The 22,016-nt window shown below is 40.2% G+C and overlaps 1 protein-coding gene across 2 annotated transcripts in view; it reads left to right on the plus strand.

The window, feature by feature from the left end:
* The window catches only part of LOC111575561 (guanine nucleotide exchange factor VAV3), a 115,153-nt gene that overhangs the window by 84,364 nt on the left and 8,773 nt on the right, over nucleotides 1-22,016 (plus strand). The window contains exons 17-26 of one of the 2 annotated variants that reach the window (XM_055007070.1): nucleotides 1,875-1,966; nucleotides 4,015-4,037; nucleotides 5,185-5,203; nucleotides 8,239-8,369; nucleotides 11,212-11,277; nucleotides 11,948-11,982; nucleotides 12,399-12,515; nucleotides 15,742-15,829; nucleotides 16,408-16,537; nucleotides 21,852-21,932. In XM_055007070.1, the coding sequence (XP_054863045.1) occupies nucleotides 1,875-1,966; nucleotides 4,015-4,037; nucleotides 5,185-5,203; nucleotides 8,239-8,369; nucleotides 11,212-11,277; nucleotides 11,948-11,982; nucleotides 12,399-12,515; nucleotides 15,742-15,829; nucleotides 16,408-16,537; nucleotides 21,852-21,932 (782 nt within the window). The remainder of the gene's footprint in view (nucleotides 1-1,874; nucleotides 1,967-4,014; nucleotides 4,038-5,184; nucleotides 5,204-8,238; nucleotides 8,370-11,211; nucleotides 11,278-11,947; nucleotides 11,983-12,398; nucleotides 12,516-15,741; nucleotides 15,830-16,407; nucleotides 16,538-21,851; nucleotides 21,933-22,016) is intronic. The other variant, XM_055007071.1, reaches the window with a different exon arrangement.

Here is a 22,016-nt window from a genome sequence, read left to right on the forward strand (position 1 = left end):
CACCCAAAGGACTGCGCCTCATGGTCTTTCTCACAGCGGGAACGACTGAGTGGTTTCACCTACCGAAGACGGTGAAGAAAAATGTCTGTCACACTTCAGCACTCGTTCAAGGCGATGGATGGGGAAGGGGGACAAGATTATTGCTCTGTGAATATACAGAGCCAGGCAGTGGATTCACCAACATTTTCTGAGGATAAAATAAGTGAAAAACAAGAATAAAGAAGTGTCTGAAGAGCAGCTTTTCTTTTTGAGGACATCACATTGCATTTTTAAAAATGATTTCTGAAGTTTTTCTTTACATAGTCATTCCTCCTTTGGACTATTGTATTCGGGATGTTCTCCGAGAGCTCTTGGTTTCAGAGCTGTCAGAGTGTGTTTTATTTGAATGACAAAGAAACAGGAATTCAGTTCTTAATTAAAAGTTACTAATACAGTCAAATGAAACAAATGTATTCTGTAATTGTACGATATACATGTCATGATGTTATAAAACGTGATTGCATTTCTCGGAAGAAAGTTTTCTATCAGCTCTGTAGACACTTGCATGTAGGAATACACATTTTAGCTTTGATGTGGTCATAAAATTTCCCAGATGCACCCAAGGAGAATATTCATTAAACCTTGTTAAACTTCCTGACATGTGATTTCGTATGAAAGATGAAGATTCATTATGGTAATGGTTTAAATTCACTGTTTAAATGTATGACAATTAGCCAGAGATTAGCCTTTGCTTTCTTGTCATTTTAATAAGTGCCCTGAGATGGTTATGCAAACAAAAGCAGAGCAACACACTCTTGCATTCACGTGTGTGCAAATGTTTAGCTCTGAGATATAGTGTAGCATTTCATTTTGCTTTTCAGTATCTTTAATGTAGATGTACACCAACCAGCCACAACATTAAAACCCCCTGCCTGACATTGTGTTGGCCCCCGTGTACTGCTAAAACAGCTCTGAACTGTCAGGCCGTGGACCTGCAGGGGTGTCCTGTGGTGTCTGGCACCTGCATGTTGGCAGTGGATTATTTGGGTCTTATGGGTTGTGGCTCACCAGTGGATCAGGCTTGTTCTGGTGCATCTCATGGATGTCAAACCACATTAGGATCTGGAACAATGTTTATAGATGGTTGGTATATGCCAGAGTAACAGCCACATGAATTCCAGGACCCAAAGGTTTTCCCAGCAGAAGTCTGAATTGTCCTGGTCAGTGGTTTTAATGATGTGGCTAGTTGCTGTAAGCTGATGTAACTACATCATCTTCATTAGTTTCATTAGTTTGAAGTTAAAAGTTGTAGAATTACCCTCTGTTTAAGCTGGCATCTTGGTTGGCCGAGGTGGTACATCATGGATTTGAATTCAACCTAAGATGTGGATGACTTCAAGAGCTATACTTAAAAGAATAAAACAAAGAAAGAACAACAAGGAAAAAGAATAGGTGCACTAAATTTAATGACAATCCATCCAATGGTTGTTGAGATATTTTACCCAACACCACAGATGTCAGTGTCATAGTGATGCAACAAGTAGGAGACTTAAGTAAGCAGTAGAAGTTGGAGGATCACCAAGTTAATAGTGTACACTGTGAAATATGGCAATCATGCTAGCATGGTAATCTGAAGCAGAACACTGCACCTTCAGACACCATAAATTACCTGTACATGCTGCACTGCACGTACAAACTGCACGTCCTGTTAACCCTGACAGAAAATGTACTTAACCTGTTCTGCACAACACTAAACCTTTTAACTGCCTCTGGACATGCAACTTAAATCCATTGTTTTCCATAAGTGTTACAGCAATTTTGCTATTCTTTGCATTGTTTGCACTGTTATGACTGTGCTTTCTGTGTCATGAATTCTCCTGTTCTTGTGTCTACAGGGGCGTCTTTAACCAGGGCTATTTGTGCTCCAAGTGTGGTTTAGGTGCTCATAAAGAATGCCTGGGTCGCTTTGGCTGCTGTGGAAAAACAGGTAACTTTATTGCTCAACCTCATATCAGTCACATCTTGTCTACAACAGGTCTGCACTTAACAACGTGTCAGTGAACAAAATGTTTTTAAAGAGACCTTCAGTCTAGTCGTACAAACAGAGCTGCGCTTTTATAGCAGTATGAACATGATGACGGATGACACGCAATGCTACATAAACCTGATGTATGAGTGTCTTGTGACAAATTATGGGTATGGATGAGATTTGTTGTAGTGGGGTTTTAAATAAAAGCTACACAATGACATTTTAAAAAGGATGTAGAAAAACAAAGGGGCAATGTGGGAATTAAGGGTTTGCTCTAAATAAATAAGTACTTTATAGACTTTGTGTCCTTATTTCTCAAAACCAAGGTCATCCAAGTATTCGATCAGTATTGCAGATATGTGTTCAAAAGCTCCCCTGCTTCCCTTGGTGGTTTTGACACTTCAGAGCACCTTAAAGGCAATGTCACTGTGTATCGTTGCGCATATCCCCAAAGCCTAATAGTAGTTTTACTGAAGAGTTTTAAGAAACTCCAGACTTTTTTATTATGCCCCTGTTGTGTCTCTGTCACTCAGCTCCCTGTGCAGAAGCACTGACAGCTCTGAGAGAGATGGAGGGAACACTTCAGACATGTGGAACGGAAAAAAAATACATTCACACTTTTTGTTTGTGAAAGTTTTTTTAGGTCTTGAAAGTGCATGATCGTGCTCTCACAACACTAAAACTCTGCACAATATTTTTACACCCAAGCAAGCGAGGGGGTTGAACTGTTACAGCCAGCACACACTGTACCAGCAATACAGCTCGTCGCGGATTGCATGAGTGTGTGTTTGTATTCCCCGTGGCAAGCTGCCAGCTCCTGTTGGACCTGGCATCTGTCATGGTGCTATCAGGTCGCAGAGGCAATAACGCCACTGCCAGGCCCACCTGGGCACAGTGTGTACCTGAGTAGATTGGGGCGACACTGGTGGCAGGAGAGCACGGAGCTGTGAAGGCTGGGATGTTGGTTTGAATTTGCCCTCTCATTACTCCACGCAGTACTCACCCTCTGCTGGTGCAGGAAAATGTGTAAGGGTGTGGACGGACGGCCAGCAATGTACTTGCATCAAAGTATTTTTAGAGATCTGGAACTTTTCTTGCAAAGAAAAACTGAAACTCCAAGTGCATTAAAGCTGCACAATCACAGTGATGGTAGATATTTGAATTTTTTACTGCCTTCTTTGTTGCCCAACTCTTTGCTGATGTTCAAATGGCCCCAGCATTGACCTTTATTCACTCTGCAGCTCATAAAGCCACCACAATAAACAGATTTTGTCAATACACCAGCAGGGCTTCGCTGGATGCACAAACACACAATCACAGCAGCAAAGTAAAGAACTGTGTGCATGTGTTTGTGTGTGTATAAGAGACACAGATAAGCCATTGTTTACCTGCATTTGTCTCTGTTATCAGCTGCCTTGCCGTGTGTTTGCGTAACAGGTCAAAGTTCACTTTAGGAACAACAGGCCTGCTGTGAGAGGTGTGTGTGTGTGTGTGTGTGTGTGTGTGTGTGTGTGTGTGTGTGTGTGTGTGTGTGTGTACAGGTACTGCAGGTACAATGCATATATTTGTGGCTTTCTGCCAGCTAGCGTGTGTGTGTGGAGATATGTGTGTGTTTATGTAAGTGCTCTGTTTGCACAGGTACAGAAGTGTGTGTTTGTGTGTGCATAGGCGTGTGTGTCTACGGGGGTGTAACCCATCCCTCAGGGAGCCAATGAAAGAAACTGGTGGAGCAAAAACCACAGGTCTGCACCCCCCCCCCCCTCTCCACCCCCCCCCCTCTCCACCCCACCCCCCACCCCCCCCACCCCCCCCCCGCCTCGTTACCTCCTCTATCCCGGCTGTCAAGTAGTGGCAGCACAGCAAAACAAAGCGAACCACGGTCAGACACGAGCGTCCGCCTTCTCCACTAATGAGGGAGTGTTGCCTTGTACCGATGAGTGTGTGCAAGTGTTTGCGTGCACCCGCTAACCCGCCATTCACTATGCCTGTTCTCAAACTTCTTTCAGATTCCGGCTCCGTCAGAACTCAGGTGAGCTGCTGCTGTGCGTGTGTGTCCGTGTTGATGTGTATACTGTCTCTCTCTGTCTGCTGTTCGCCTTGAAGACTGCTCTCTCCTGCAGCTATTTGCCAAGGAGACCCCAATTGACTTTAATTGCTGCAGCCCTACCTGACGCCAGAAACTAGGATGTTTTTGGAGATTTATCCTAAGTTGTCTCTGCTGCTTCTTAAACTGCCGTGTGCTTTACTGCTACAATGCTCACAAGTAACCCCAAGCAGGACATTAGACCGGGCTTACAGCAAACTCACATGAGTGTTATGGCTGTAATTGTGGTTAAACATGCACCATGCACTGTAGGTAAGATCTTATGCAAAAAAACTGGGGGTAATTGAGTGGTGTTCCTTTGCCCTCTTTCCCTGAGTGTAATTCTGATGCCAGGTACTACATAGAAACTAATGAGAAGTGCATACAAAACAGCAAAATGGCAACAAACATGTTCCGATGCAATCCACACACAAGTATACGTGATGCGTACACTAGGCTGTATTATTACAGATCAACAGCACTAGTGTTACCGATACTGTCTGGTATGAGAATACCTGAGATCGAATACATGCAATTTTCTATCGTAACTAACTTTTTAAACAACAAAAACTGTCAGACACAAGAAAGTTTTTCATTTATTTAAATAATTTGTGAATCATTTAAGGACAGAACATTAGTATACATGAAAATAGCATATTTTCTCATAAGAAATCCAATATGCTGCTCTCTGCAACTTTGAAATATTCCTGCTGCAAAGTGGGACAGAGTTTGCTCATGTCAGTGTATGTGATATGAATACATGCAGGGTTTGCTGCATGTGGCCTGCATGTGGATAGCAGGCCAGGTTAAAATATTAATTGTGTGTGTGCAGCAGTAAGCGTGCAGCCAATAATTGATTTAGTAGGTTTTAAGCTTTTAGAAATGGATGGCGGCTGCTCTGATTTGGTGCATTAGCTTGTCTAGACCATGGCAGAAAATAGTGTGTGCTTCTGATTTAGAAATTGTTGAATAAGATTTGATCAAAACTACAATTTGCACCAAAAAAAAAACACCTGGTGTGTACTATATGTGCATATCTGTGTGTGCGTTTGTGTCTTTTTACGAGTGTATCTACCTTTGTGTGTTTTTGCAGGGCAAAGATCGAGATCCAGGTGAGAAATTCAGAACACAGCACACTTTCAGACATCCTCCCACCTCGCACACATCTTTCTCTTTCCTTTTTATAAGCTGGTTTTTCTCACTAGTAATGTTTATGTACACAGAGACTGCAGCTCCTAAGACAAATTATCTGATTTTGGCATGCAATCCAGACTACTATCGAGACGCACAAATACTGTCTGGGCTTATGCTTTATAGCCATGCAAGCTTCAAAAACACGGCTTTTTTTTGTAGAAAATGTCCAGTGTTACTTTTTGTGATATTCTCTGACAATTGTCAGTTAATACCACTGTGAAAGTACAAAACAGGATATGTGTTCTGAATAAAATCCTTAAAAAATACTTAAATAATATTGCACTTACTTTTGTAGAAATCATTTTATTGTTGCATATGACAGCTTTGTGATAAATTGGAAAAACATCAGTCTCACATTCAGATAGGCAAAGATGACATCTTCATAGTGCTTATATTATTGATAAAACGGAGAATAGCAATAAATCTATTCGAATAAAAGACATTTCCTTTCATCTTTACACCTTTTACAAATTGCTTTACAGGTTGCTATCAAAACCATTTCTTGTTATAGCACAATATCGTCTGCGATTCACTTTTTCCCTTTTGGTTTTTATATTTTATTGGCTCAGAAGAAAACTATACATTATTGTACAATATCAAGTAGTTTGTCAGGGCAGGCAATAGTTTTACATGAATTCCTGCTCTCATGGCGTCATATTGTTATTTTTTTGCTTTTTCTCTTTCAAGGTAGTAGCAGTAACCTTGCTCACTCAGAGAAGGAGGTGTAGCTGGTAGCTATTAACTGGCTTTGCTGCTGCAGCTGAGTCTTAATCTGTGACTACAAAAGGCTCATTTAATTCAATAAAACCAAAGCCAGAGTGACTAAAACGGCATGCTAAGTTGCTCTGGTCTTGTCCAGTAAATGTAACTACTCCATTTATGGCTGTCTTCCTGAAAAAGAACACAACTAACATACAGTGTCCTTTCAAAATCTGCGTGCACGTATGTGTGCGGCTGCACTGCACAGAGGGCCTTTAATCTCTTATAAAACTGGCTTCAACACTCATTTTTCCACCCCTCCATCCATTATGCTGCAGAAAATCATTTCTGACTGAAGACGCATTAAAATCAATAGGCATTTGATTGCCCCAGCTCATGGCGTTTCATAATATTTCAACGCTGCTCTCTTTGTCTATTTTCAAAGGTGCACTAACACGTGGCTTGTCCTTGTGTGGATAGGAATGCAATGCATGCCCCCGAGACTCAATTCTCCATGGCCCTGTGTCTTTAGAAGTCCTATTCAGGCAAGATCGCACATGTCAGGCTGCCAGCCACAGTGCTACAGCACTGGAACAGATCCTGAAAGAGAAGCAGGGCAGATATAGATGTATTGGCTTTCAATACAATGTTGACTCTTCTGTTATTTGCCTTTTGCTTTTACCTCCTTCTTCATGCTGTCACTTGAATTTTTTTCTCATATTGTATTAGTGAACAACACTATCTCCACACAGTGCAAAGAAAGATATGTGCTGTTCTTTTTTTTTTTATTCTTGTGCATATGAGATATGAACTTGGGATTTGTTTGTTTGGCATGGCTGGGTGAGTCATAATGACATATTATAAATCAGTTTCAGTGATTTCTTGGTGAATAATGGGATCAAAGTTGGCCATTGTTTAAAATCAAATACTGCTGACTGAGGATGTTCCTGCAAGTAAATTCAGCTTGATTAGAATGTGCCCCTTTTAGTGCATGCGTAAACCCTAATTACAATGGAATACATTACCTGTGACGAAGCATACCTCAATTAGTCCCTGGATTTGGAAGAAAAGCTATGCATACTATGTGCTTTAATGGCGCCAAGACAAAGGAGGGAAATGGTGAGAAGCAGGTGACACGGTGAACACAACAACAGCAAACAGCATTCTCAATTCTCAGCAGTATAAACAGAAACAGCAGAATTGTTTCTCTATTATGCTTTATTGGAAATATAATCATGACTACTTTTCATTTAATCTATCTAATGGAACAAAATATGTATGACTTTAATTGAATTATACTTAAAATGGCCCAGCTGGAGGCCAGAACACATTGTTACGCAGTAAACAGTGCTCACCCCTGATTATCTTTTATCTAAGAGCCTGATAACCAGCCATGCACCAGGGTGCACTGTCGCTTATCTGTAATATGATAATGAATAATGGCTCTGGATGATTTGCAAGGGCAGTACGCTGCTGACAAGGGGTGTGTTTGAGTGTGTGTGTGCAGATGTATAGTCCCTCTCATTACCACCTGTAATGGGGCCATGCATAGTTTAGTAGAGGAAAGATGCAGCTTTAGAATGACAAACATGCCCTTTTAGACCTGAGGTCGGACACACATGCTTGTACGCACACGCAAATGGTCACGCATGCGGATAGGAATTCATGATTGAGCGACTCAAGCTGAAGAAGTCGAGGAGAAGGGCTGAAATTTCTTTCTCCTCCTGGTTGGGTTGGTGTCAGTGTGGATGTTAAACACTAGTAAAACCTTTCAATTAACTTCCATAATTGCAGCCATTAAAATCAAATAATTTCTTCATATTGTGTAAAACTATTAGCATGAGATCTTGTTTTAAAACATTTCATTAATGTGGATTTCTTTGTAGTAATATTTTATCCTACAGGATTATGTAAAATAAAGTAATGATAGTTATATAGATAAAGGAAAAAATACATTTTTTGTCTGGTGATCTTTCAAATAATGTTTCTTGTGCAGCTCAATTAATACCGAGGTCATCTTATTTTTTCAAATTCAGGTCTAATCAACATTGACTATACTTCTTGATGGCAGAGTAAAACGTTCAGGCTTTTTAGTGGCTCAGACACTAAATATTACCAGTCTTTTACACTAACATCTACACGTACAGTATATCTACTTCAAGTTGTTATTTCACACTCTTAATGTACTTAATTGGTGTTTATATGAAGTCCTTTTGCACATAGCATGCAGGCATTGATGCTTTCCATCTTGCAGGTCTGCCCAAGATGCTGGTAATCAGGAACTACTTTGGTGTGCCGAGCCCCACTTCTGGCCCAGCGCTCAGCATCCAGACGGGTGACATCATTGAATTAATCTGCGCCGACATTCACAGCCCCTGGTGGCAGGTCAGAGTTCACACTGTCTCTTTATCGCATATTTTACAAGGCTAAAGAATGGACCTGCTGTATTTAAATCTCTAATATCCCCAACTGTCAGTCCATCTCACCTTTATCCCATCTAATATTTGATAAGGTTTAGAATGACGTATCGGTGTAGTCATCTCACGTTTTCAGAAATTTGCAGCACTATCCTATGTATCAAATTCCTCATTAGTTTAATATATGTTTGTGTAGATTTCATAAAGTAAATTGGTAAAATTTTATATCTTTTATACCTTCACGTCTTATGAAGAAATTCCAGGAAGCTTAGTTTAGTTAAACAGTTTTTGCTAACAAGCTGCATAGAAAGACAAAATTCTTAGCAACAATTAGACACAATACAGCACTTCTCACAAGGAAGTAAAACTCCCACTCACTGGAAATGTTTGTTTTATGCAGGCAGTTACTGTTATGTGATGTAACACATGATTTAAATTTCACCAGAGGACAAAAGATAATCTGCTTCCTAGAAATTTGGTGCATTGTTGCGTAGTAGTCGCTTACTGCATGCTTGAAAGTCATCATAATAATAATTATATGAGATCTAAGATTTTACCTTAGGCCTCAAAAAGGCATCTTATTGACATGAACTGCTGCTGCATTATAATCATACGTGTAATGAGGAACCCAACAAATCTCACTTCACTTCATACAAAACACATGAAATAGATAAAGAATTCAATTAACCGTGTATAAAAGCTTTACTGGAGGCACCTACAGCCCCACAGTCAGCAAACATTCAATATCCATCACCTTTGTAGCCAACAGACCATAATCATTTCTGTTCTGGGGGTGTGTGACAAATAGAATCGATCACTGTAATTTCATTTCATTCAACAGCAACCATCTGTTTACTCTGTCAATGTTCCCAGCTATAATCATTATCAAACTCTAAGCAAGGATGCAGCAGAAAGCAGGGCCTTACACAAGGACTTCTACAATGTCCTGAGGTAGCAGGGATGTGACAGGCGATGACCAGAACATTGACAAAATAGGCTTAGCTGGTAGTGTGCCTCTGAGAGCGTAGCTGTGGCTGAAATGTCTCATAAAAGACACTTGTTCCCAGAATACAAAACACAGGCCGTCTCAGACCCCCTGAAGATCACCTAGAAACCCCAAAGCATCATTTGCTGTCGAGTAGTCCCAAAAAAAATGATGTCTTTTTCTAAACACTTTTCCTTGACCTCGATGGAAAATGTGATGAGGTCAGAGAAAGACGTGAAGGAGAATTCATGAGTACATAGGAACAGACAAGTGCAGCGCCGGGAGAATCTGACCTCACTTACACTCGACTACGTAATCATGTGAGGGTGGAAGTTGTGTATCTGCCGTGGATAATGCAGCGCTTTGAATGCTGCTGCGGCAAGAAATTATGTGCCATCATTATCGCCTTTCTATTTGTAAAGAATGAACTTGTGAATCCTGTGCTGAAGGAAGCAATGAAGCACCTTTATTTAGCATTTACTGAATTCAACCAGCTCTTATCATGACTGCTTTGTAGGGACTTATTTGACTCGAAGGCTATTTGACTGAAACCCTAATGGTGCCGCAGCTGGTTACATGATTATTGTTCTGCAGTCTCTACAGTTAATACAATTTATGTCTTTGTGCTATGTATAAACAAGTCAGTGTGCAAAAGAATAATCCTTAACTTATCAAGAACCCAAAATCTTGAAATACCCCAAATGGATTTTCAAACTTGAATTTCCTTACATATCATTGCAGTTTCTTAGGTGTGCCAGTACAGGTTTTACCTACCAGCTCGCAGTGAGCCTGCATAGTTAGCTTCATGAGCCCTGTATTAATGGGTCAGGTCAGGTAATGTCTGAAATTGATTCAGAGCCTGATTGCTGACTGAGTTACTGCTATTTTTCCAGTGCTGAGCAGGGCAGGTCTGCAAAACTAGACTCAGACAGTGAATAGAAGAGAAAAAAAAATCCCGTTTTAAAAATTTGCTTCAATAACAATTCTTACTTTTGCTGTTTCACCTTTAAAACTTCAGAATATGCCTCTAGTAAAGCCTTGTTGCGATTGTTATGATGACTTTTATTCAGCCTCTGTGTCACATGCACATGTGAGTAATGCTCAACATTGCAGGCCTTTTTTTCTCTCTTTTTTTTTTGCACACTCGCCTCAAGTACATGCCACTCTTCATTTCACTGCACACACCGAGTGAGCATGTGACAAATAAACCCTTTGAATCTTGCATGCCACTTTTAACCGTATGTTGAGTCTGTTCATTTAGGTCATATGTGTGCATTAAAGGTGTGCATTTCCATGCCCTGTGGAATTGCTCTTGATGAAAACACTTATTTTAAAAAAAAAAAAAATTCTCCCTCAAGCTAATTATATGGCAAAAATAATTAATTTACATGAATGTTACAGCATTTTCCATGAAGTCATTTCTGTTTATGGAGCTTAGGAGCCATCATTTCTTTCTAGCTATGGAATCCATGAATGAGTTATTGTACCGAATGAATCAAATATTTTGTCAGTGCACAGAACAAATACAGCATCATCAACCCATTGTCCGAGGGAGAAAACGGCACTGCAGCCTCCAGGAAACTCCTATTTATATGGACTGTATCTCCCCAGTGTTGATAAATCAAGGCTCTGAGCTTTAAGAGTCATCACCATGGGAGGAATAAGGAACTCATCCTCTTCCTCTCTTCCTGCCAGGAATTATTTCAACAATAGTTAACTGTTGCTGTAAATTTGCGCTGCTGTGTTGCCAGCTAATTGTTCCTGAATTATGGAGACACATAGTCAGCCACATGTACGTAACGCAATTATCTCTCTGCGGTTTCAGGGCAAAATCCTGTCGACGAAAGAGGTTGGCTTCTTTCCAAGCGACGCTGTGAAGCCTTGCCCATGTGTAAGCAGTTCCTTCTAGTCCTTCAGCACATTAGGGCTACTAGCAGCTCACATTTGGTTACATAAATTTACCAGTGACAGGGGGATTGTGGGGAATTTCTGAGGGAAGGTAAGATATTTTACCTGGTAGAGAAAGAAAATCAGTCCAGGGGTTTTTATGTTCTGAGCACAAGGAACTTGGCTGGCTTTGTGAGATAAAGGTGTTTTGCAGTTTAATTTGTTTAACAATAAGAAGCAAAGACAAAATGATGTTCTGAAGGTGCAAGCGATACTACAAACTGTGCAAAATAACCTGAAAAACTGGGAGTGAGAAGTGAACTGTGTATCAGTTTGCTTGTTTTGTTCCCCCACTGCTGGATTGTCATGTTCCATTTGATAAAATGAAATTCAGACTCTGTCCAGCTGCTTCAGGAATACGAGGCTTCCAGTAGATAACAAACTATTATCACCATGCCCCACTGTTGTAAAGATAAGGAGGGCATTTAGCTGTTTTATTGGGGTCATACAATCTAAAAGCATCTGTTTTATACAAGAGTTACAATCAGCTTAGAAACAGTCCTGTGGAACTGGCGCCGAGCACATGGTTTTATTGTTGGGGCTTATGTTGCAACGATGTCAAAAGTTTCCCGAAAATAACAACCACCCATGTCTACTTTTGGTCTTTGCTCCAGGTCCCGAAGCCTGTCGATTACTCCACTCAATCATGGTACGTTCACAAAACGGCTATCTGACTTTGGACATACATATATCAGAAAAAGAGTCTTTGCAGAGTTTTGCTGGATGCAGCAAAACACAGACAATACAAATGTAAATGTATCCAGCATGTACTCAAAATTAGACCAAACACGCTTTTCCCAAGGCTGATAAGAGCATTTTTTTGGCCTGAGTAATCACACAATGTGCATTTATTAGATTTTTAAACACGGTATCTACAGATAGCCATTTAACTGTGCAGGTCTACCCTGGAAGTGAAGGTAAATGTAGCAGTCATCACACAGGAAAAAGGTCACCTACGGTCCTGTAGACGACATGAGTCCTGTGTCATTAATGTATGTAATGACTCGGTCAGCTTGGCTCTTTTTTTTCTCTTTCCTCTTTAACTGTGACTTTTTGCTGTTGCAGGTTTGCGGGTCCTATGGAGAGGCTCCAGGCAGAGGCAGAACTCATCAACAGGGTCAACAGCACCTACCTGGTCCGCCATCGCAGCAGAGAGTACACCGAGTACGCCATCAGCATAAAGTAAGTACGCTGCCAAGATCCTACCTCGGATCCAGAGCAGAGACCGGCACCTGCTTTGATTCATTTCTTGGTTTTAACCGATTTGAATTAAATATCATCATTTATTAAAGTGTCTCTTACATACTGATACACAATTTGTGCTCGCAGCGGGAGTTCTCTTTAATGTGGCCCCTTAGTGAGCATATGCTGCAAATGAGTAATTTCTGTAAATCGGAAGTAGGAAACAAAAGCAGGGAAGCAACTGTAAGAAAATATTTTTGTCATATTTTTTAACATCTAAAAGGTTGATTTAAAATAAGCATGTTAAATAGTCAGTACTCATAGTGTAGAATTATGGGCCCTATGGGGTTGTCTTCTGGTCCAGCTGTTGACAGCCATCAGATTTTATTGTTTCTCTTTCACATTACAATTTGTCTGCCTCACTGTGGCTACACTGTCTACTAGATTTATCAGCCAAACCACAGTATTGACCAGATGTAACTCCCATCTTTACTATATAACTTTAAAGACCGATTTGTCGTTTATAGTAGAAGGGTGATGTGCTTGTTCTCTGAGGCTCAGACTGTGGTTAACCACAGTGAAGTGTGAGATTCTGACCAGACCAGATGCTGATCATGAAGCAGGGTCTCAGTTAAGGCACACATAACACCATTCATTATGGTTTGACCTAAAACCCACAAAAACAGTCGTAATGGTTTATAATTAGAATCATGCAGGCATTTTAATCTTGGTAATGAGGTATTAACAAAGCGTATTTCAGAACCTTGGGGGGCTACTGACCCTCCCAATCTATGTAACTTATCTTTGAGCTGTGAAAAGAGAGCCGTCATCTCTTACTGCTGAGTCTCTGAGCTGGAACACTTGCCTTAACGAGGAGTAAGCAGGCTTCTCTGTAAGCAACGGAAGCATTTCTTTAAAGCTCATTTAACTTTCTTTCTCGCAGAAAAGACCACTTGCAGTGCCTTCATGTTCCTTCTGCGCTGAAGTCTTAATTGCATGTGTGCACACAGACTTTGAGCCCTGAATAGAGCAGAAAATGAATGTAAAACTGTTCAAGGTTATTAAAACCTCCCCATGAAAGAGGGAAGCGGGATAGAAAGAGACATACGTAGCTGTGGGAGTGACATTTGAAAAGTATTACTCACAGATGGAAATGCCCTCTACTACATTCTCTGTTCGTCATAGCAGAGCTGGCAGAGGATTTTTGATGATTTTGTCCAAATAGCCAAGAGGCCCCAGTTCTGTATGAATTAAGCTTTAGCCTTTTAACTTACTGTATTCCCCAAAAGCAAAGGCAGCCACACACATAGTTCTGGCCACAGAGTCGGGAGTATATTCAGCTTTTTAAATCTCAAAAAAAGCCTGATATTCCCTAACTTTTAAAGTCCTAAAAAAGTTTCTGAAAGTATATTTTTAACCTAAAATACTAGCTTAGGATTTAGAACTTTTAGATGCTCTAGTGTGTTACATTTAATTTCAGAAGATTGTTTGAGTTTATTCATGTAAAGCTGAAAATCAGTGCTTTGAGAAATACTTTTTGTTGCTGTGTTGCTGAGAATGAGATAGGAGGACAGGCGCCACTCTGACCTTATGCTAAATATGAAGCTACGGCCAGGAGATGGTTAGCCTAGCTTAGCATAGGTTGGCCTAAGCTGTATACAGAGACTGGAAACAGTCTGGCTTTGTAAAGGTTTGAAAAAATCTATCTAGAAATACCTCTGAAGCTTAGGAATTAACATAATAGGGTTTTATATAGCTGTCACTGTTCCAACCAAAACATAGCCAGATATATAACCCAACCCCCAAACAAAACTTTGGATTTAGAGTATTTTAAAGAAACAAGGCATTACTTGTCAATTACTGAGGTCTAGAAATGCTAATATAGTGTGCATTGTTTTACCTTTGGACAGACTCTTTAGAGAGTCCCCATTTCCAGTCTTTTTCCTAAGCTAAGCTAACAAGTTTCTGGATGTACCTTTATGTTTAATGAACATATATGAGAGTTGTATTGAGGCTGACTCTCAGCACATAAGCCAAAAAGCATGTTTTTCAAAATGTAAGACTACTTCTTTAATACTGTAATATGCGACCCCTAGCATTAAGAATTTTAGTTTTCAGGAAGCTAGATTTCTTCAAGTTCTGTCCAGTACTCAGTAACCAAAACTCGTAAGAGGGCTGAGTGTCCAAATTTTGTTAATTTCATTGTGAATGGAAAAAGGAGAGTTGGAACTGTCAAGTGCAAGAAAAGTTGTGTGCGTTGTTGCTCTTTTTGACTATTCCCTTTCTACTTGGGTCAGTTTGGAACTACAACAAATTGTACTCAGTTCCAGTTATCCTGATTGTTCAGGTTCTCCACAAGTACATCAGTATATGATTAAAGTCATGTGAACTACCAGTCAAAAGTTTGGACACACCTTCTCATTCAGTGGTTGTTATTTAATTATTTTATGCATTGTAGATTAATACTATGACACCAAAACTGTAAAAGAATGCATATGGAATTATGTCATAAACAAAAACGTATTAATCTTTAGTATTAATGAAATCACCACATCTGAAGACACCAACAGTGTGATCGCCAGGAAGAACCTGCTGGAGGTGGAGTTCTCCTGTCAGTACCCCAAACGTGGCAACGTGCCGCAGAGTTTCTCGGTTCACAGGAATATAATAATTCATCAAAATAAATAAAAAGCACTGAATGAGAAGGTGTGTCCAAACTTTTGACTGGTAGTGTATGTCAAAGATATGTCCAAGTTTGGTTTTAGTACTAAAAAAGACCCTACGTCAATATAGGGTGCAAGTCATGAAACACTGAAAGATTTGTATAGGCTGCACAAATTTTCACCTGGGTTGTCACATTTTTCCATTAAATTGCATGACAGAACAACACAAAGCATATTGTTGCAGTGGTATTGCTAACAAAGCAGCACTCTGAAGGGCAGGCAGCCTTGTTTTGTGCGAACCCTGACCAAAGTTTTCATTCCTGCCGCCTCAGAACCCCATCAGCCTCCTTGTTAATGCAAAAGCAAACATGTGGCCTGCACAAGCGGTTACACACGTGTGTGCATTCACTCCTGACCACCCATCATTCACGTGTCACAAACCTTTGGGACCCTATGCATTACTGCGACGGCCTCACTCTCCACAGGGGCCAGGGGCCGGCCACCGATCGATGGCGGTGATCAGAGAGGGAAATTACACTCATAACTTATTCAATGGCCCACAGGTACAACAACGACGTGAAGCACATAAAGATCCTGACCAAGGAGGGCTGCTTCCACATTGCAGAGAACAAGAAGTTCAGGAGCATATTAGTGAGTCTTTTCTGCCTGTTTTATTTTTTAAATTCCACCACTGCAATTCATAAATAAATCATTCTGTTCGCTTAATGAAGTGTCAAAACCTGAATTTTATTTTAGCAATGTGCACAAAAATAGCCATGATTAAAGCCATGTTTATACTGGCCCGAGGGCTTTGGCATTATAGTCCATAAGTTCAATGCATTTTGGGAAAGGTTCCCTATTTTTTCATGGCAGGATTGCGTTTTCTTTACTCAGACTGTCTGTATAATATGAGGATACTGCTGTGCGCCAAACTACATTTTAATAGCATTTAATTTTGAAGTCAGAAAACATGATCAAAAGGAGACTAAAAGCAGTGGGCACTGTTGTAATAATTAGATTCAGTTTTCCTGCAGACTCTCCATGACATGACGGTTGTATTCATGAAACATCTGTGTCATTAACATACCTGTCAAGAGGAATAAAGCAAACATTTACAAATATGTCATTTCTGTGCTTTTACAAATTGATTATCAAAAGAAAAGTGACATATGGTAAAAACAAATGCAAATGATTGTATATGTTTGATTGATTTGTTTGTCGGTGTTCAGGAGTTGATTGAGTACTACAAACACCACTCCCTGAGGGAAGGTTTTAGGAGTCTGGACACCACACTGCAGTTTCCTTACCGGGAACCGGAGAACGCTGCTATGCATCGCCTCAACCGATCAGGGGGAAACAGTGAGTAAACTAAGAATTACTTAAAATTAACACAATCAAATAAACAACCCTACTAAAATAACATAACTCCTTCATATTAAGATACTACACCAGGACTCTAATACTTCCTTGATATTGGAGTCAGAGATGATTGAAATTGGGTTACTGGTTATTGTTGTAGGAGTTAGTAAAATAATTCTGTATACAAACTGTTGTCTCAGTTGCTTCTGATAACGCACCTCAGTTTAGGTTTAGATCTCTATGCCCATTTCATTAAAGGTGATCGGTGGAGTTTTCGACCACTAGGAGCACTGTGGAGTAATGTTTTACTGAGAACTTCACACTATTTTTATAAGCTGCTTTTGCTTACAACAAAACTTGGGGTACCTTTTAGTTTCCGGGATCATCCATCCATCCACCATCTATACACCACTTAATCCTCATTAGTGCCTTGCTGAAGCTGGAATCTCTTCCAGCTGACTTATGGTGAAGACAGGGGACACCCTGGACAGGTCACCAGTCTATCACAGCACTACATATAGAGACAAACAGTCACACTCACATTCACACCTACTGCGTGAATTATCAGTTAATCTCAGCATGTTTTTGGACTGTGGGAGGAAGCTGGAGAACCTGGAGAAAACCCACACATGCACAGGGAGAACATGCAAACTCCATGCAGAAAGATCCCAGGAAGGCTGGGATGCGAACCGGGGATCTTCTAGCTGCAAGATGAAAGTGCTAACCACTAAGCCACTGTGCAGCCCATAATTCACGAAGAAAAAATACGTATTTTTCAAAATGTTGACCATAATTTTCCAGAAAGCAAAATTTACACCCCTATAAATCATAGAACAACAGAATCATTACGTTTAAAAGCTGGAACCGATCCCAATCAATATCTATTTTTTATTTGAATTTGATCTAAACGGTTAACGATCAAAATAGTTCCCAGTTGAGTTTCTGTTTGACTAGACATTTCTGGTCTATCCATGACATACATACGTATATACATATACTGTCAGCTTACCAGCTTCAGTGAACTCTCATATTCAACTCAGTCAGTCCTTCTTTCATTAATAGTCTTAATGATGCCGTTACTGCTTCTGCTAATTTCTCCCACCATCACTGCTTCTGCTTTCTGTTCGGTTTCCTCATCTTTTCCAGCTCTGGCGCACATTAATTCATAGAGAAGCATCTTCACTGCCTTAACAGAGTGTGATAGTTATTTGTTGTTAAAAACAGTCCAGTCTCCTCTGACAGTAATTGTTTTTGACTCAACTGTCAAACGGTGGATGGCGAATCCACCGAGCATGTTATTAGATTTGATAACACTCTCTGGCCGATTACTGGAGATCAAATCAAAGTGAGCTTCAGGCGAGCAACGTAATCTGGTAGAACCTTTAACAAGTTAATATTTACAGTAGGACTTGAAGTGTAAATAATTCAAATGAAAGTCTCATTCGTTGGTAGTTATTAGTTGTTATTAATTTGGACACTTATTATTTCATTTTTATAAATGTATATATGTTTATATGTATAATTTAGTATATAATGACAGTAGTTATCACCTGAAGATCTGTCATAGCAATGATAATAATGCAGCAGTATTGAAATGTCAAGTGTTACATGAGTGTAGTTTGTGATGTCAATAACTGAAGCTCACCAGCAGAATATTGTCATTTTTCATTAGTCAGCTCACCTTTGTCCACAAGCATCATCAGACAGCATGTCCCTCAGACAGCATGAAATCTTCCAGTCACAGTGTGCTGTCTATCAGTCATTGGGGTGAAGATTTAAACAGCGTTACTTTCTTTTCTACCTGTTTAAGAATGAGCTGTTTGTTCTGTTGTGAACAAACCTGCAACACCTCAAGAAAAAAAACGAAACAGGTGGCGTCACCAACACTTCTGATGGGTAGAGGTGGCACTCTGGTGATTATTTATGCATGCAGCTGCTGTTCCTGCTTAACTCTGCGACTTTGTCAGTCATTACCATTACTAACCTGATTCCTCTCAGCATTCAGCTGTTATTTATCAGGGCTGGATGAAAAAGAACATAATATCCTATGAGATGTTTTTTTACCTTTTTGATTTGGAAGTTAACAGGTGTGGGGTATAAAACTTTGAATTGCGCTTTTAGTGAGAGGATGTTTTGAAGTAAAGCAACAGATAAAACAGCAGAGCATTGTCAAAACTGCCAACTCGGGAGTGACTATAGGCATTTCTGTGACAAGAAAACTGGTGGTAGATCATTTTGTGGGAAAACGATCGGTGTAAATCACGCTGATTCTTAGTTTCCTTGGCTTAGCTGATTATGTCAGATGGGAATAAAGTTGAAAAACTCCAAAGCTGAATGAGAAAGTGCTGTTTGCCTTACAAAACATACATGTTCAACCCACACACTGATTGTTTCAGGCAATGCCAGAAGAAGTGGTTTAAAACCCAGTGTGTGAGCCAAGCAAAGCAACATTGCCCATCAGTTGGTTAATGGAAAATTTATGACTTATCACAATCAGTGGTGAAATGAGATTCATTTGAAGGCTGCATGCCACTGCGTGCCGTGGAAAAGAAAAGTCCCTGGCTCACTGACGGTCACGTTTCAAGCAGGAGAAATGTGAACAGATTGTACGGAGCTGTTTGCTTGTTCTAAAGCGGGGCCTTTTGTTCAAACTCAGCTTCAAAACACAAGTCGAGACAGCTCCAGTCCAAATTAGTTTTGTTCTGGTGAGGTCTTCTGTCTTGTAGGCAGCCTGCTCCTGGTGTGCAGACTTCATTTTCTCTCTTTCACTTTTAAATGACTCTTGTTTTGATTTCCATCTTCTCAGAGCACTGCTGGAAAACTCCTAATTAATGCTTATGCTTTGTTTTCTGTTTGGGTTTTTTTGGACAGCTTTGTGGATGGCAAAACTGGCCTTTTACCAATAACTACAAAAGCAACACCAGCACTGTTAATCCAGAACACAAATGAATTTGCGTCAGATGACCGTATGAGTGGGACACTGGGTTGCTGATTGGATTCTAACGCTGTGAAACGCAGCGCTTGTGTGTGTGTGCGTGCGTGCGTACGTACGTGCGTGCGTGCGTGCGTGCGTGTGTGTGTGCTCTCTGTCTTGTCTGTTAGTCAGGCAGCTCACATTGTGCATTCCAGTGTGGTCCACAAATCAGATTTTGCAAAAATGAAGCATGTAAAATGCAGCTGGTGTTTCGCTGGCTGTTTGAAGTGGAGGGCGATCCCTCTTCATATTGCTCGTACCTAGACACCATTAGGGGTTGCTGAGCTGTCTCTCAGTGCGCTGATTAGTATTCATTTTAAAAACCACTGGAGCTCTGTTCCCCTTACAGCATATCAATAACCCAGGCCAGTTAACTTGCCAGCAGTATTGTTAGGAGCAACACATTTTTCATAAAGTTTGGGCATTTATCTGCCATTGTGGGGATTAGATTTTCTATTCCCAGTGGCTGAAACGTGGGCTTCTGTGCAGCGGTGGGTTTTAAATGAATGGGGGCTATTGGGTGGCACTGTTTTAAAGAAAGGAGGCACATTTGAAAAATGAGTAGAAATGTGTCACCACTCAAATTTAAATTCCTGCTTCTGTGCGATAATGGATTATACATTGTTAGACGGCACAATCAATAATAAATGAATTCTAAATAAATGCCGCCAGATATTTTGATGTCAAATAATAAATAATTTCTGTATTTAACTTTGCATAGCCTATGATCGTGGACAGATTGTGGATTCAGACATATAAAGAAAACCCTCACAGTGTTTGTGTCTCTTTGGGTTTTCCCTGTAGGCCTTTTACATCTTTTTGCACTCATTGAGAGTCTTTTTGTGATCATTTTGTGTCTCTTTGTATCTGTCTCTACAACGTATTTTCTGAGTTGTTCTTTTCTTTCCATTGTCCAGATAAGACTGTTAATTACAACACTAGTTTTTCATTGGTTTTGCTCACCTCAGTTAAACTCTTCTGGATAAAATTATTCTTTGGCATCCATTCACAGCCAGCTACCTTTATTGAATTTATTCTCTTTCTACTTCTGAGCAAAACCTTTTAAGCATAAGTTTTTTTTTGTCCTGATTGTACTTGTGCCAAAGCTTCTATGTTCTGTAGTTACATTCCAAAATAACCCAGCGGACTCAAATGTATCCACAGAAACTGAGGTACTAATACTTTCAGGGTTAGAGGTTCTATTCCCCAGAGCAAGGCACTGACACTGCCAACTCTTAGACATTGTTGGAATCGGATCAATGCCTGTAGCTTCTTTCTCTGCCAGTAGAAATATTGGAAGACAGATAGAAATACAAATGCAATGAATCTCCAGTGGGCTTTTTTTTTTTTTTTTTTTTAAAGCTGTATGACAGATAAAGACAGTTTTTTAAAGTAGAGAAATGTGTGGGCATTGTTGGCTTCAGAAACACTACATATAAAGCAGTTAGGAGAGTAGTGTAATAACAGAATGGAAATTAAAGCAACCTAACTGGTGTCTGATAAGTTATTGACTTAAGCAGTTGTGGAGATATTACACAGGATGATTGTCTTCATAAATATGCAGATGGAAATCTATTCCCTGTGCTGTAATTGTGAGTACACTGCATGTTCTTCTCAATTAAACGACTAAGTGAAGATGTCATACTCCATTAATGATGCAGACATCATTTTGGCCAACTGGAAATAAGATGTGTCATCAGTTAATGTTTCAACAGGATCGTTGTGGTGTGGATTTCTATGGACCTGCAGTATTTGACCTTTAACTCAGTGAGGATGATTTTTTACTTTGCCACATTTTATGGGATCATAAAGATACTTCAACATGCCTGAGTGTATTGTGTACATTTACAGCTGCTTTTCTAGCTTGTTGCTGTGTTTATATTCCATTTCAGCTGATTGTAGGAGTTTGTAAAAGTAAAAGGCTTTCAGTATTTAAAGTTCCAACCAAGACATCAAGAAATGACTGTAGGTTTTGAGAAAGTTTAGGGTTTGATCCATCGTGTTTGAGTTCAAAATTACATTTTCTAATTATAGCACCCGCATTAGGCCAAACTGTGTAAATACTTCCAAAGGCGCTGAGCATCAATGAAAGAGCTGCTACCAGTGGCGGTGGAGATGAAGCTAGCTTCTCTTGTGCCTGTCGTCATTTATTTTTTATCAAACTGAGACTGTGTTCTTTATTGCTTTGAAAAAAAAAAGAAGGAAAGATCAAAATTGGAATTTTTAAAAACATGTTTTATTTTCTCTCCTGTGCCTCTCTCTCCTTCTACCATCCCTCCCCATCCCTGCCCTCTCCCCTCTCGCATCTCTCCGCTCCCTGCCTGGCCTGCCCTGCCATAGCCCCATTGCTCTGCGGCCTCTCTCTTGTAACTCCTGCCGGCTACAGCTTTGTACCTCCTTCCTCTGCTCCCTTCTGGTCAGGTACAGGTATCGCTTCTCTCTCTGTCTGTCTCTCTTAACACTCTTTCTTCCTGTCTTTCCTTTCATGTTTAAGGCTGCTTTGCA

Source organism: Amphiprion ocellaris, chromosome 22 (genome assembly GCF_022539595.1).
Source record: "Amphiprion ocellaris isolate individual 3 ecotype Okinawa chromosome 22, ASM2253959v1, whole genome shotgun sequence".
Lineage (NCBI taxonomy): Eukaryota > Metazoa > Chordata > Actinopteri > Pomacentridae > Amphiprion > Amphiprion ocellaris.